At 50.6% G+C, this 15,195-nt stretch overlaps 1 protein-coding gene across 1 annotated transcript in view; it reads left to right on the forward strand.

Annotated features, from left to right (window-relative positions):
- LOC128832221 (alpha-2-macroglobulin-like) overlaps positions 1-15,195 on the forward strand; it is a 69,314-nt gene that overhangs the window by 53,728 nt on the left and 391 nt on the right. Inside the window, exons 13-25 of the mRNA XM_054019416.1 lie at positions 4,094-4,215; positions 5,383-5,434; positions 6,090-6,173; positions 6,587-6,763; positions 7,313-7,397; positions 8,608-8,764; positions 9,414-9,488; positions 11,229-11,498; positions 11,799-11,926; positions 12,474-12,564; positions 13,543-13,611; positions 14,006-14,108; positions 14,775-14,816. Of these exons, the coding sequence (XP_053875391.1) occupies positions 4,094-4,215; positions 5,383-5,434; positions 6,090-6,173; positions 6,587-6,763; positions 7,313-7,397; positions 8,608-8,764; positions 9,414-9,488; positions 11,229-11,498; positions 11,799-11,926; positions 12,474-12,564; positions 13,543-13,611; positions 14,006-14,108; positions 14,775-14,816 (1,455 nt within the window). The remainder of the gene's footprint in view (positions 1-4,093; positions 4,216-5,382; positions 5,435-6,089; positions 6,174-6,586; positions 6,764-7,312; positions 7,398-8,607; positions 8,765-9,413; positions 9,489-11,228; positions 11,499-11,798; positions 11,927-12,473; positions 12,565-13,542; positions 13,612-14,005; positions 14,109-14,774; positions 14,817-15,195) is intronic.

Below are 15,195 nucleotides of genomic sequence, written 5' to 3' on the forward strand. Positions count from 1 at the left end.
TTCTTCTTTCATTCTTCATTTGGCAGCTTTGTTAGTAATGAATCAGAGCTTAGCATTTCTCAAAGCCTCCCTGAAGTGTCTAGCTCCCCACTGAGCTCTTATTATAGCCCTGGTATCTGGCTGCTCAAAATCAGCAGACAGCCATTCCACCTCTGCCCTCCATCCCAGTGGAAATGTCTCCCTCTTTGCTTCACAGATATGAAGTGCACAGCAATCACCTATAACTATGGGGATATTTTTTTCACTGAGGTCTAAACTCATGAGTAGACAGCACCAGCGGCTTTTCAAGTGGCCAAAGGCACATTCAACTATTATTCTGCACCTGCTGAGCCTGTGGTTGAAGCACTCCTTGCCGCTGTAGAGGTAGCCAGTGTATGGCTTCATGAGCCAGGGGAGTAAAGTGTAGGCTGGATCTCCCAGGATCAGTATTGGCATTTCAAAATCCCCATTGGTAATCCTCTGTTCTGGAAAGAGAGTCCCTGCTTGCAGCTTTTTGCATGTGTCATGCACCTTCTCTGACCATCCCGTGTTGATGTTGGTAAAACTTTCCCAGTGATCCACCATAGCTTGCATTACCATAGAAAAGTACCCCTTTCTTTTGATGTACTCTGGCAAGGTGGTCTGGTGCCAAAATAGGGATATGTGTGCTATCCGTTGTCTCACTGCAGCTCAGGAACCCCATCGCTGCAAAACCATCCACTATGTCTGGCACACTGCTGAGAGTCATAGTCTTATGTAGCAGGAAATGATTAATGGCCCTGCACCCTTGGATGACAGCAACTTCCCACGGTGGATTTCCCACTCCAAATTGATTCCCAACTGATTGGTAGCAATCTGGTGTTGCAAGCTTTCACACAGCGATCACCACTCACTTCTCCACTGTCTGTGCAGCTCTCATTTTGGTTTCAATGTGCCGGAGGGCTGGGGTGAGTTCTGCACACAGTTCCAGAAAAGTGGCCTTGCACATCCACAAGATCTGCAGCCATTGCTTGTCATCCCATACCTGAAGAATGATGTGATCCCACCAGTCAGTGCTTGTTTCTCAGGCCCAGAACCAGCGTGCCACCATCTGCAGCTGCTCCATCACTGCCAACAACAACCTTGAATTGTTTCTTTCCATGGTGGATGACAAGCTAGCCTGCAAGGAATTGTCATATTCCCCAGTGCTCCTCTTGAAGCTCCGGAAATTCTGTGGGATCAGGTGTGTTGTGTTCACAATGCTCACCACAATAGTGCAGAGCTCTGCAGGATCCATGCTTCCCACAGAGATGGCGGATGCATAGGTTTGCAGTGTTTTTGAAAAGAGTGCAAAACTATTATGGGATGCAGATATTATTATGGGATGGAGAAAACTGCATCATGGGATGTTGAAACCATGTTCCCAATCACTCCTGCATGACTTTTTTGCCCCCATGATGCATTGCAAACCCTTCCCAAAATACCCTGTGCTAGATGGTGGTGAGTTGCACAGTGCAATACTTACCCAGAGTGCACTGCTCGCTGCATCAGTGCAGGCACTGTTAGTGTGGACGCGCACTGCCGATACAAGGAGCACAGTGTGGACATTCAAAAGTGATTTAATTACTGCCCTGGCTGCACGTTGACCTAATTTAGGTCTACTTAATTTTGTAGTGTAGACACGCCCTTAATAAACTCCTGACTACCCTCCACTTAACTCCTTGGTTCTAGCCAATTGCGTCCCCAAGGAGCAGAATTTTTTTCAAATACTATCCTAATTCAGCAGCTGTCATTGCCATTCACTGTCATTAGGCTAAAACCGTTTCCTGGGAAACATCTCAGGTGAGCACATCTGGAATAAGTGGTGCTGACCCTGTTAAGTAATTTGTGGATCTGATGGAGAATTTAATTATTTCTTCCCCTCATGGCCCTGGGCTAAACGGGAGCATTAACTGTTTGCTTGACCCAGCCAGGGCTCTATGGATAGAATCATAGATTCATAGATTCTAAGGCCTGAAGGGGCTATAATGACCCTTTAGTCCTGTGTAACAGAGGCCATCATCCTCAGCCAGAAATCGGAGCCATTACTCCCTGCACGCCTATCTGTCTTCCCCAATTCCTGCCAGGATTGGGAAGGCTGCTGCAGAGTGATCCTCATGTCTTGTCTGCACTGTTTTTTTTTTTTTTTGCACTATCGTAGTGCACTAGTGATGTAGCTGCTGATGTCACTGATGTAGCAGCACCAGAACAAACTCTTAGTGTAGACACACTAACTGGTGTAACCTGTGACTTGCACTAGTGCCACGTGCCCTGGTTTGAAATGAAAGTGTCAGAGTAGCCACCGAAAAGTTGGTGGCTGTACTCTGAGGCCACCAAATAATTTGTGGTGAGAATCCCTGTCTTAGACCATGCCTGCACTGGGGTTATTCACCAGAGCAAACCCTTAAAACAGTCCTGCTTCACTGGGGTGAATCACTTTCCACACCAGTGAAGCAAGGCTGTTCCCAGGGTTTGCTCTGGTGCAGCTGCATCTGTGTGAAAAACCCAGTGCAGGCATGGTCTAAGGTACTACTACCATGTCTACACTACAAACTTATGTCGACTCAAGTTACATCGGCATACAGCTGCCACAGTTAGCACATTACTTGTATGCATGCATACTTGGCTCCTTATGTCAGAGATACGCGTACTTACCAGGAGTGCTTGTATCGATGCAGAGTGTGGTGCACCATGGATAGGTATTCCACTGCCACTCGTCAAAATGAGAGGTGCACTAACAGTGGAGAAGCAAGTGACGATCACACTGTAGAAATGTGCTATGCCAAATTGCTATCAGTCAGTTGAAAATCACTTTGGAGTCAAGAAATTCACCACAGGGGCTGTTGTCATGCAAGTATGAAAAGCCATTGATCGCCCCCTGCTATGCAGAACTGTGATTCTCAGCAATGTGCAGGACATAGTGGATGGATTTGCAGCAATGGGGTTCCCAAACTGCGGTGGGGTGATAGATGGCACACATATCCCTCTTTCGGCACCAGACCACCTTGCCTCAGAGTACATCAACAAAAGAGGCTGCTTTTCTGTGGTTATTCAAGTGTTAGTGGATCACTGACATCAGTGTTGACTAGTCAGGGAAGACGCATGACATTCACTTCTTTAAGAACACAGAACTGTTCAGAAAGCTGCAAGCAGGGACCTTATTCCTGACTGGCGGATTACCAGTGGCAATGTTGAAATGCCAGTTGTGATCCTGGGCGACCCAACCTAACACTTGCTCCCCTGTCTCATGAAGCCATACACCGGCCACCTCGACAGCACCAAGGAATATTTCGACTAGAGGCTCAGCAGGTGCAGAATGACAGTTGAATGTCCTTTTGCTCATTGGAAGGGGCACTGGCATTGTTCACTTGCATAATATCTGCTCTTAGATATCCATGTTTCTATGCCTGGTTCAGAGCTGTGCCTGCACAAGCCCTCTTCTCCCCACAAGCCCAGAAGATCCAATATCTCCTGTCTGTTCCAGGCAGGAGCATGCCTGGAGTGCGTAGCTGGCATGTCAGCTGAGCAGTTGCACTCGACAAGGGAGAGTTGCTAGGTGTGCCCACCCAGCCGGGTACCCAAGAAAAGGAATTTCAAAAATTTGCAGGGCTTCAAAGGGTGGGCGGGGAGGTAGGGGGGGTGGAGGCTTCTGGTTTCTGTGACCCCTGGCCAGCAGAGTTCACAATGGTGACTGGAGCAGTCAGCGTGGGGCATTGTGGGACAGCAGCTGGAGGACAGTAACAGATAACATAAGCAGGGGAGTATTTACACTATCACTGCATTGACCTAAGGACATCAAACTTGGCTCTATGCCGCTTGGGGTGGCGATGTTATTAAGTCGGTGCAACAGGGCACTTACGTCTGTAGGAACCAAACTGAAATATAGACACATGCACAACTAGACTGACATGAGCTGCCTTGCGTCAATCTAACTTTGTAGTGTAGCCCAGGCCTACATGAGATGTGACATGAGCTCTCTCTCTACAGAGAGGTTTCCTTGTAATCAGTGGTGCTGAAGATTGGAGCACCATGGAAATGACATTGACACCCCTGTAGCTGCAGTGCCTGGCAGAACACTTATTTCTCTTTGTTTCAGGTAATGTGAATTTCTCTGTGAGTGCAGAGGCCCTGAAGACGGAGCTGCCCTGCGAGAACGAGGTAGCAGTGCTCCCTGAGACAGGGCAGAAGGATACAGTGATCAAACAGCTGTTAGTGGAGGTATGTGGGCCTCTTAGTCCCTGCGGTATAGAGAAGTGGTAAGTTTTCACACAGTGTGACATAGGCAATAAGCCGCGCTATAATGCTCTGTGTAGGATAGGAAAACAGTAATAACTTATATAGAGTGTGACACTCTAACTATCCATGCCTCCTCTGTTACAGGGAAGCTGTGACAACTTGCTACATAGCCTAACACAAGCACACGTGTGGGAGATTCAAAGCACCTAGGGGAATTAGGTGTGCTTTGGAAAATCCCACCCACTATAGGATATAATACTGTATATTCCCTTAGAGAAAAAACATTGCATAGTGTGCCAAATAAGCATAACATGGTAACATTGCATAACCTCTCTCTTTCCTAGGGCAGCAATGGTTGCTGACATTGTTACCCAGTGAAATGAAATAGCACAGGGCAATGCTGCATACCCTCACCTTTGCAGGAAAGCAATAGCTCATTATACAGCATCTATAATCAGTAACAAATGATATATAAAGCTGCATAGCCTCTCCGTGTGTCATAAAAAAGCAACGATAACTAATGACATTTCATGATACCAACAGTAACACCAGTTATAATAATGTGTAATATTATCCCTTCCTATTCTCCGTATACCCTATTGCTGTCCTGTAATGGAAAGAGAAAATCTGCAGCATTACAGTATGTAGAATTGCTGATATTCCACTATGTAGTAAGTTGTCTTTAACTTATCGCATCATCTGATGTTAGCAATGACACATAGTGCATGTCCTCTCTGTTATAGGGGCATTAAGGTACCATCTTGCACAGTGTGCTTCAGGTAACTAGTAACCCATGCAATAGAGCTGCACTAGTCTTCCCTTGGGTGTGAAGAGACAATAACTTATTAGTAGCTGTTTTTTATTTTATTCTAACCAATTATTATTTTATGAATCTACAAGCATCGGTCCATGGAAATTTGCAAATCTCCCTCTTCCTCTGATTCACCCACTTGGCCCTTTACATTTCTCTCTGTCTTCATTCATTCTCTCCAATTTTGTCGAAATCTCTCTTCTCCCCTCCTCTCCTGCTGCCTCTCTGTCCCTTTCTGAAGATTCCCCGCCCTGTCCTCACACAGACTCTGTTCCTGATGCCAGATGCTCAGTCTGTCTGCAGCTTCTCACCTTTCTCATTTTCCTTCCCCTCCCAAGCCCGAGGGGATTGAGACGGAAGCAACCTTCAACTCTCTGCTCTGTGCAAATGGTAAGGACCTCTCTGCTCCTTCTTCATCTATGTCCTTTGCCAGTGGATGAAGAGTGACAGCCCCAAGGAGGGAGTGGGATTATTTGGGAGACTCTTGAGGGTGCAGTGAGAACTTGGGGTGTCAGGATAGAGACTAAGCAATGGTGGGGATGTTTCTGTGTGGAGAGTCGAGACACATTTCCTAATCATGAGGACATTGCTTGGAACATTGAGATCTAGGGCTTGACAAAGCCCCGGAGAATAGACTGCATAAGCAATCCTGGCCCAAGTCCCTGGAGGATGGGTTTAAAGGGGTTTAACGGGACTTTTCCATCTCTAATCTCTTATTCTATAGAGTGAAATTACAAACTGGATTCTACCATCTGCCAATTGCCAGCAAACAGGAAGGGCCAAAGAACTGGAGACTGCAGTTTCCCATCGGGCCAGGTGGTGCACCTCACTCCATAGAAAGAGCGGAGTTTTTCCCATGGGTCACAGGACCCCAAGCCAGAGGGGACAGTTGGGCGTCTCACTGTCCAGCTAGGAGGAATGGAGCTGCTGAAAGCAGGGGTTCCCCATGCAGGGGGCGGGTGGAAGGCAGCATTCTAGGTTCTGCTCTGGGACCCATTCACTGCTGAGCATGGGGGCATTTTATCTGTCTGATTTTTTCCCTCAGGAAATTCAGAAGCAGGGAAGATTTCCCTGAAGCTCCCACTGAACGTGGTGCAGGGCTCAGCCAGAGCCTATGTGACGGTGTTGGGTGAGTGCAGCAACTCAGAAAGGACCTGCCCTGGCAGCTGCAGCCACTGCTCCTTGTTTGCCTGCTGTGCCAGCCTTTCCACCTGGTCAGCTACTCACTCCCTTCATCAGTGTCCCCATCATCTCCCCATTCATCTCTTCTTGTCTCTTTTCCTGTTCCTGTTCTCCTTTCCCTCACCTCCCTTTATCAGTTTCTCTGTGTGTTGGCCTTTCTGTCTAAGTATCTCTATTCCTATCCCAGACATCTTCCTACCCTTCCTTCTCTCTCTCTGTGTTTCCTCTTTCAGGGTATGGCTCTGTCCTGTTTTTCCCTCTGTCCTTCTCTCTCACCTGTTACTGCCTGTGCTCTGTGGTGCACTCTGCCTCCGCAGGCCACCTCTGGGCCACACTGACTCCCTGTATCTCCATCCCCAGGCGATATCCTGGGCACAGCCATGCAGAACCTGCAGCAGCTCCTCCAGATGCCCTTCGGCTGTGGGGAGCAGAACATGGTCCTGTTTGCCCCCAACATCTACGTCCTGGACTATCTGAATAAAACGGGGCAGCTGAGCGAGGAGACCAAATCCAAGGCCATCGGATACTTAGTCAGTGGTGAGGAGGGACGGGGCTTTTCTTTCTTCACTTGCTCCCTTCCAAGGTTGTGCTGGGAGCTTTCTTTTTCTGCCTGACCTGCAGACAGAGCTTCCCTCAGCTGAGGACAGAGGGACTGGGTTGTGTATCTGGGGAGTGGGGTCCCCATTCGACACACTCTTAGCTCACTATTGTCAGTTGTCTGAGCACTACGGTTACGCGCACTCATTGCTCCACGAGAGCTACTGGCTGCTGTGTCCATCCTATGAGTCACCCCTATAGTGTGGAAATGCTGCACACAGTAGCCAGGTGAAATGGCTTCTCAGCCTGGGTGCTCTAGCTAACCAGACTGTGTGGTACTCCCCCTACTGGAATACGATGGTGCTGCCCATGTGTTGTATGTCAGTTCCCTCTGCTGACTAGCTCGTGGGATGGAGATGTGTATGTTTGTGTACCAGTGCTGGCTAGTACACATCAGGGCCAGGAGCCTCTTTACTGGCTGAGCTGGTGAGCTGCTCTCTCACCCCCTATTGTCTGATGTATAAATCCTGCTTTAACTTTCCATTTCAGGTTATCAGAGGCAGCTGAATTACAAGCACCTGGATGGCTCTTACAGCACATTTGGGGAGCATTACAGGCAGCTGGGGAATACTTGGTGAGATTTCTTGCCAGTCACGCCTCCCCTAAACCTCCTCTGTTATATAGTCATAAAGGAAGTGTTAAATTTTAGTCAACTGGTGATGCTGTTAAAGGCCTGAGGGCTCGCTGGAGCTTTCACAGTCTCTTGGCATATCACACCAAAGGGAATAGGTTTCATCAGCCTGCTGTGTATAAAAAGCACCTGTTCCCACTGGCCTTGAGGAGAGAGAGAACTGAAGAGGCAAAGGGGATGGGATGGTTTCAGATCATTTTTGAAAAAAGATGAAGAGATCCAGGGGAGGCTGTTCCAGACAGGGAGCTGCAGAGGGGAGACTCTCATACCCGTAGTGGTGAAACTGAGTTAGAGGTAGAGAGCAACCTGGTGCTAGATAGGACCATAGGAATTGCTATGCCATCGATCGCCCATTATCAAGATCATTAATAGGTATATTAAACAACACCAGTCCTAATACTGAACCTCGCAGCACCCCACTGTTAGCCTTGTGCTATGATGGAATTGATCATTTAATTCTAGTCTTTGTTTTCTGTCCCTGAACCAATTTCTGATCCACGACAATACTTTAACCCTCATCCCATGATTATTCAATTCATTTAGACTTTCCAAAAGGCTTTCGAGAAGGTCTGTCATAAGAGACTACTGAAGAAATTATGTCAATCAATTCTCTTTCATTCAGCTCTTTATTGACATGTTCAGGGAATTCTAAGAGATTAGTGAGACACAATTTTCCTTTGCAGAAGCCATGCTGCTTAGACCCCATCAGATCATGATCTGAATCTTTTATTATGCTATTTTTAATTGTCATTTTGACTAGTTTACTAAGTACAGGCAAACTGGTGTATAACTCCCTGGAACTCCCATGGAGCCCTGTTTAAATATGGATTCAACATTTGCAACCCTGCAGCCCTCTGCTATAAGAGCTGTATTTATCATGAAGAGGACTCCTAAATTTGAGAGACTGGTTGTGTCCAGGGAGGATTTTATAAACAGGAAGAGAGAGTTTGAACTGGATCCTGAAATCAGTGTGAAGGAGACTGTGGAGGTGGGTGAAGGTGGAGGCAATGTATTCATGCTCTCTGCTCCATGGCCACCAGCTCTCTGGCCCCTGCTGCTTCCCCTCAGGTTGGCGATGCCCCAGGACCCCATCCCCTCCAGCGAGCACAGGGCATGGGAGGGAGCTCTCACCGCTGTCCGCTCTCTGTCACAGGCTGACAGCCTTCGTCCTCAAGTCCTTCGCGCAGGCCCGCTCTCACATCTTCATCGAGGAGAAGCACATCCAGGATGCCCTGGCCTGGCTAGCTGGCAAGCAGAAGGAAAATGGCTGCTTCCGCAGCTCCGGGACGCTCCTGAACAATGCCATAAAGGTAACGTATCTGCCCAGCTGGCTTCCCATGGGACCCATACAGGACTTCAGTGACATGGAGAGAGCTACAACTCCGCATGGGAACAGCTCAGACACGTCAGCACATGGGGCTAGGGTGGGAGGAGCAGGGGATGACATGGGCCTGGGAATTACCCTGGAGATACGGATGGGCAGACACTGTACTGTACGTGGGACCTACTATGGGGAGGAGAAAGGAGGGGGCAGATACATGGTAACTACCATGGGAGGTAAGTGGGGACAGAAACGCAGAGTGTGTCTCCACGGCAGCTGGGAGTGTACTTCCCAGCACAGGCAGACAGCCACGAAAATAGCAGTGTGTCCATGGCAGCTCAGGCTAGTTGCCCAAGTACATACTCCAAGCTTGAGCATGACTGTATTTGGGCAGCTAGCCAGAGCTGCCACCCATGGCCACACTGCCTTTGTTAGTGTACCAGCTTGGGCGGAGCTGGTGTGTGCATGTCTCACGTTCTCAGCTGCAGTGTAGACATACCCATTTGTGAGAGCTATCATGGGGCCTGGCAAGAGTGGGCAGATAAAGGGCATGAGGATGTAGTATGTAGAGGGCCCAGCAGGGAAAGGCTTTAGGTGCTGTGTGGGGTTAATGTGTCTCTCTCTGTGGTTCCCTGCAGGGCGGGGTGGACGATGAGGTCACGCTCTCTGCCTACATCACCATCGCGCTGCTAGAGATTCCCCTGCCCATCACTGTACGTATCCACATGCACAAAGTCCCCTTCATGAGTTCCCCTGGGTCAGCAGCCTCCCCTCTCCCCCACTCCCTTTACCCATCCAAGTCCTGATAGTGGCAGCCTGCTGCCCTGATAAAGGGACCTCTAAGGAAAGGAGGGAAAAAAACAGTCTGGAAAGGCTTTGGCTCTGGCTCCAGAATGAGACGGTCCCCAGGCCTCAGAAGCATCTGGGTGTGCAGTACTGGTTCTGGCCGAGCTCTGCTTCTTTGATTGGCTCTTTATTTATTTGTTTTTTTTTTAATATGCACAATGGAAAAAAAGAATTCCAAATTCATGTCAAAAGAGCTGTAGTGCTCGGTCACTGTCTCCTGTGTGTCTGGCTGCAGCTCAGATGGGTCTGACTGATGGAAGCTTTTCAGCCTGACAGCGTGGCTACTCCCTTCTTCATTATTCCTGTTTGTTTTATATAGTCTCTGTAAACGTACTAGGGGTCTAGTGTTAGGGGGTTTATTCCTTCACCCTCTCACTTCCCTGGTCCTTCTCGCATGAACAGAGAGCAGCAATACTCAAAGTCCAAAGGTGCAAACAATTTGATGTTTATTGGGGTAAACTTCCAGCAACTTCCAATTTCCTTCTTCAGTGTCCCCCTTCTCAGCTCTGACACCACAGAGCCTTGCCTGTGTCCCTGTTCCCATTCCCTGTTCCTATTCCCAGCCAGCAAAACATTATTCTATTTCCCCTACCCCCAGTCCCTGTTTCCATCCCTCCCCTTACTTCCTGATTGACTGCAGACTATATAGTAAAACTTGAGTTCTGCTTAGCTATACCTTAACCAATCATTTTACTGAAATTTAACTAACCAATAATATAAATAAAATATATACCTAGCTCATAGAGCTGGAAAGGACCATCGAGTCCAGCCCCCTGCCTTCACTAGCAGGACCAAGTACTGATTTTGCTTGTCGCCCTGAGCATCCACCAACATGACGCTTTCCTCAGCTCCCCCCAGCACTGACCCCATCCAGCCCAGCCAATCCAGCTCGGGAGCTGAGGACTCCCCAGAGAAGCAGCAGCAGCTAGCCACTGCCAGACACACCTTGTGGAGCTAGGGTGACCAGACGTCCCGATAAAATCGGTACTGTCCCTATATTTAGGTGTTTGTCCCGCGTCCTGCTCCGCTTTTTTTTTTTTTTTGCTCTGCCGGTAGCCCCCCCGCCCCATGTGTCCCGATATTTTCTTCCTCTCATCTGGTCACCCTAGGTGCGGTGGGGGCACCATCCCAAGTTATGTAGAACCAGAAAGTGCCACCTGATTAAAGGCAGCCCAAAACACATCCCTCTTGAAGACAGTGCATGAAGTGTTTCCCTTTGGAAGACTACTTCACAGAGGGATTTGGTTAACACACTAGGGTTGTAATTCTGTTTTCCTGCTGCTGAGGCACGTGGGTTATCTGTCTGCCCTGTCAGCTGTCCCTTCAAGTTGCTCCTTCACGGGAGGGTGGGTGGCTTCTTCCCTCAGCTCCCTGTAGTGGAGTGTCAGAATTCCCAAGGCCTACGTTCCCAAAGGTACTTAGACACTTGGCTGCTTTCAGTGGGAGAAAGGTGCTTAAATACCTTGGAGGATCTGGGTCCAGGGAACAGGTGAATGGCTTGTGGGAGTGATGGGTAGAGAATGGGTGGAAATGGGAAAAACTGACCTTTCTGAGCAGGGCGGTGCTGTGTGGGAGGAGCCGGTGGAGTGGGGGCTCCAGGCCCATAGAAATGGCTCATTCATTCCCTTGGGCACCTGGGCCCATCTCTTGTCTGGCAGGACACAGTGGTGGCGCTCCAGGCCCTGTCCCGATATGGAGCCTCTACTTACACCAAGAGCGGAGGAGCATCCACAGTGACCCTGCAATCCACAGGGAACTTTCAGTCCCAGTTCCAGGTGGATCACACGATCCGTCTGCTGCTCCAGCGTATGGCACTGCCAGAGGTGCCAGGAGACTACCGCACGGGGGTGACAGGAGAAGGATGTGTCTATGTGCAGGTGAGGGGCCCAGGGGCAGGGGGAGAGGCTGCTGCTGAGGGCGTCTGGCTCATCCTGGAGATGGCAGGGTGAGGTGGGATGGGTAGGGGAGGGAAGGGAGAAAGAGATGGGGATAAGGATGAGAAAATAGGAAAAGGTGTGAGGAGAAAGCATGTCCAGAGTTAGGGAATGGGGAGCTAGTGAGAGGAGGAAGGAGAAAGAGAAAAGGAGGGAATGAGATGGACCGGGGGGAGGAGGCAGAGGAGATAAGCAGAGAGGAGATACGCACAGGCTCACATAGAACTGTGCATTCTCTTCCAGACCAGCCTGAGGTACAACATGCTCCCCAAGCCGGAAGAGGCACCATTCGCGCTGGAGGTGCACACGGTCCCCGAGACATGTGACAGCCCCCAGGTCCACAGGACTTTTAGCATTGCCATAAACATCAGGTAACTCCCCTCACCGGCCCAGGCCTTCCGGAGCAGCCCTAGTTTAGGTGCCAACTTTCTAATGTGCCATGGGGTGCTCCCCCCCAGGCTCTGCCCCCATTCCACCCCTTCACTGAAGGCCCCATCACTGTTCTGCCTCTTCCCACCCCCATCATGCCGCCGCCCGCCTCTTCCCACCCCATTCCACCCCCTCCCCCAAGCGCGCCCCAACCTTGCTCCACCCCCTCTCCACAGCTCCTCCTGGACACTTCAGGGCAGGAGGCACTGGGGAGAGGGAGAGGCGCTGATAGGGGGGCTGCCGGTGGGTGCTAAGCACCCATCACTTTTTTTCTGTGGATGCTCCAGCCCTGGAGCACGCATGGAGTCAGCGCCTTTGAGCCCTATGGCTGAGGATGGGTCACTCCAGGAGATTGCAGGTGGACAAGCAGATGGGGTGGGAGATGCTACAGATCGGGGGAGTGTGCACCTGTGCCAATCAGAGTTGAGGTGCATCAGCTCTGTGCTGAGATGTATTAAACCTTGTTTCATTTCCTGCTTGGTCTCCCAGTTACACAGGGAAACGCCCCGTCTCCAACATGGTCATCGTTGATGTTAAGATGCTGTCAGGATTCATCCCTGTGAAGTCATCAGTGAGGAAGGTAACAGCCTGTTCTGTGTATGGGCTATAGCCTCTCCAGAGCCCCTTGCCTTCAGCCCCACCTGAGAGGTATCTGGCCCCCAGTGGGCTCCAATTCCTGACCCCTCATATTATGGGTGCAGCCTGGTCTCATCTGCAGCAGTAGGGCCCCCCATGTCGTCTGTTTCTCTTCTTTTCCACTGGAATCCTGAAGGGTCTGAGAGTCCCCACCCCACTTCTGTCACAGGGGCCAGTTCAGATCAGCCTTTCACCTGCAGATTTCCCAGCTGCAGGATCTGCAGTGTAGACAGCAGCTCCTTCCATGTCTGACTCCAGCCTGGGCTTATGGAGACCTTGTGCAGTGACTCCGGCACTGCAGACAGTGTTAGCCAGTCTAAGACCTAGAGAATGAGGAAGAACTATTAGGTCTGTTTGACTGAGGCTGGGTATACTGGAATTGGTGCTGCCTTTGATTGGGGTCCAGCCCCTCAGATGCACTTGACACCTCCAGTCCACCAATTGGGTGGGGACACATACTACACCTCTTCCCTGACAGCACCAGGGGAAAGAGGTCCCGGTGGTTCTCCATCACTGACCATTTTTAAATCGAGATTGGATGTTTGTCTTTGTCTAAAAGATCTACTCTAGGAATTCTTTTGGGGAAGTTCTCTGGCCTGTGTTACACACATAGGCGTAATTTGATTTCTGTATTTGTGGCAGGGGGTGGGGGCAGCTCCAGTCAGGGCAATGGGGCTGCGCATGTGGGGAGGTGTGGGGGCAAATTCCACACCTGCCTAAGGATTGCAGTTTGGGGGGACAACACCCCCCAGTGTCCCCAAACTACACCCATGGTTATACAGGAGATGAGATTACATGATCACAATGGTCCTTCTGGGTTTGGACTCCATGAATTTGTGAAAGCATCCCATTGCTTAGGGCTCTGGGGTGGTTCGAAGGGGGGCTCAGTTACATCCTGCTTCTCTCCCTTGGCTGCTGGCAGCTGGAAGGACATCACCACATCCACCGCACAGAACTGAGCACCAACCACGTGCTGCTCTACATGGAGCAGGTGAGTGGCTGCACGGGGCCGGAATGGGCCAGGAAGAGTCACCCCCAATGTACTCCCAATAGAAGTGCCCAGGGGAGGGGATCTCCCAAGCCTCAGCTTGGAAAGACAAACCCATGTATTCCTGCCCAGTGTTTCCCTTCAGCACTTCCCCAACACAGAGCCAGGGCCCTGATCTCCCCCCACCTACGGGTATCAGGGACGGCGGCTCATACTCTGGGGTTGGGGAGGGCTTATCCCACCTCCCTCAGGGCCTGAATCCCTGCCAGGCCCTGCAGCCAAGGGGGGCAGATGCTAGACCTGCAGGATCATGGGGGGCACCGATGGGGGGAGGAGATGTGGAAGGAGAGGGTGAAGTGGCTCAGAGCTTCCTGAGCCTCGTCTGTTTCCCTCTCAGGTGAGCAATGTGACTCAGAGCTTCTCCTTCGTGGTGGAACAGGACTTCCCCGTGCAGAGCCTGAAGCCGGCGGTGGTGAAAGTCTATGATTACTATGAGACAGGTGTGTGTGCGGGTGGGGCTGGCAGCAGTGGCGGCTGGTGGGCCTGTCATAAGGGGGGAGAAGTCACATTCAGAGCCACAGTGAACCTGCTGGGATATGGGATTGAGCATCTCCCTACTCCAGGATGAGACTACGGGGCACACAGGGTTTACATGCTAGGGATCATCCTGCACTGACCTCATGCTCGCACCATGGGAGTATCTGAGGCCCCAGACCCCTCGGTCTGCTAATCCACGTAGGTTAGAGCCAAAGGGATCTAGGAGGGTCCTGGGTCAGATCCTGCCCTGGGATCCCAGCTCTGGGTGTGACCTGGGGGAGGCACATTTACTCCTCTGTTCCCAGCTAGGAAATTGGGGTGACAAAACCAGAGCCCAACGGCAACCCCAGTGGTCGTGTGTCAGGCAAGGTGCAAACGGACATAGGGCACTTGGCACAGACTCACTGGAGATGCCTGTTGTGCTGTAGCCTTGTGGTAACCTTTGCCTTCCTCCCATGGAGCCCAGCTGAGGTTCCTTCAGTGCCCTTGGAGACAGGGCTCCCTCCTCTCCTGCCTGAGATCTCTGGTGTGGTGCCAGTTCTCTGCTGCAGGGCCTGGTGGAAGTGTGAGGAGTCTTGGTTGGGTCTCACACAGCCCTGATCACATCTCCCTTCCCTTGTGTCTTCCAGATGAATTTGCCATTGCTGAGTACAGCGCCCCCTGCAGCAAAGGTAGCGTATGAAGAGACGACTGTGAGGTTTTCAGACTGCTCAGTTAGAACAGTGCTGAAACCCAGCCTGAGTCTCCTCAGCCTGTCTGGAGGGTTGTAAAAGTTGCTGTTCTCTTTTGCCCCATGTCCTGGGGTGGTCTGCCAGCACCCCTAAGTGCTCAGGGGAGAAGGGAACACCAACTCCCCCGCATTGTCAAGTTCCAGATTCAGGCCTTGAGTCTGAGGCAGCAGGCTTGGTTAGTCCCAAGGTTACGTTCTCCCCCTCAGTCAAGACAAGTCTCTGCTTCTTTCTGTGTCTGTTGCTGGGACAGAGCAAGAGCAAGTCCTTCCAAAACCCAAGCTTGGGATCCCTCTTTTCATCAGGGCTTTTTTAAAACAGG

The sequence above is a fragment of the Malaclemys terrapin genome, chromosome 1 (assembly GCF_027887155.1).
Source record: "Malaclemys terrapin pileata isolate rMalTer1 chromosome 1, rMalTer1.hap1, whole genome shotgun sequence".
Taxonomy (NCBI): domain Eukaryota; kingdom Metazoa; phylum Chordata; order Testudines; family Emydidae; genus Malaclemys; species Malaclemys terrapin.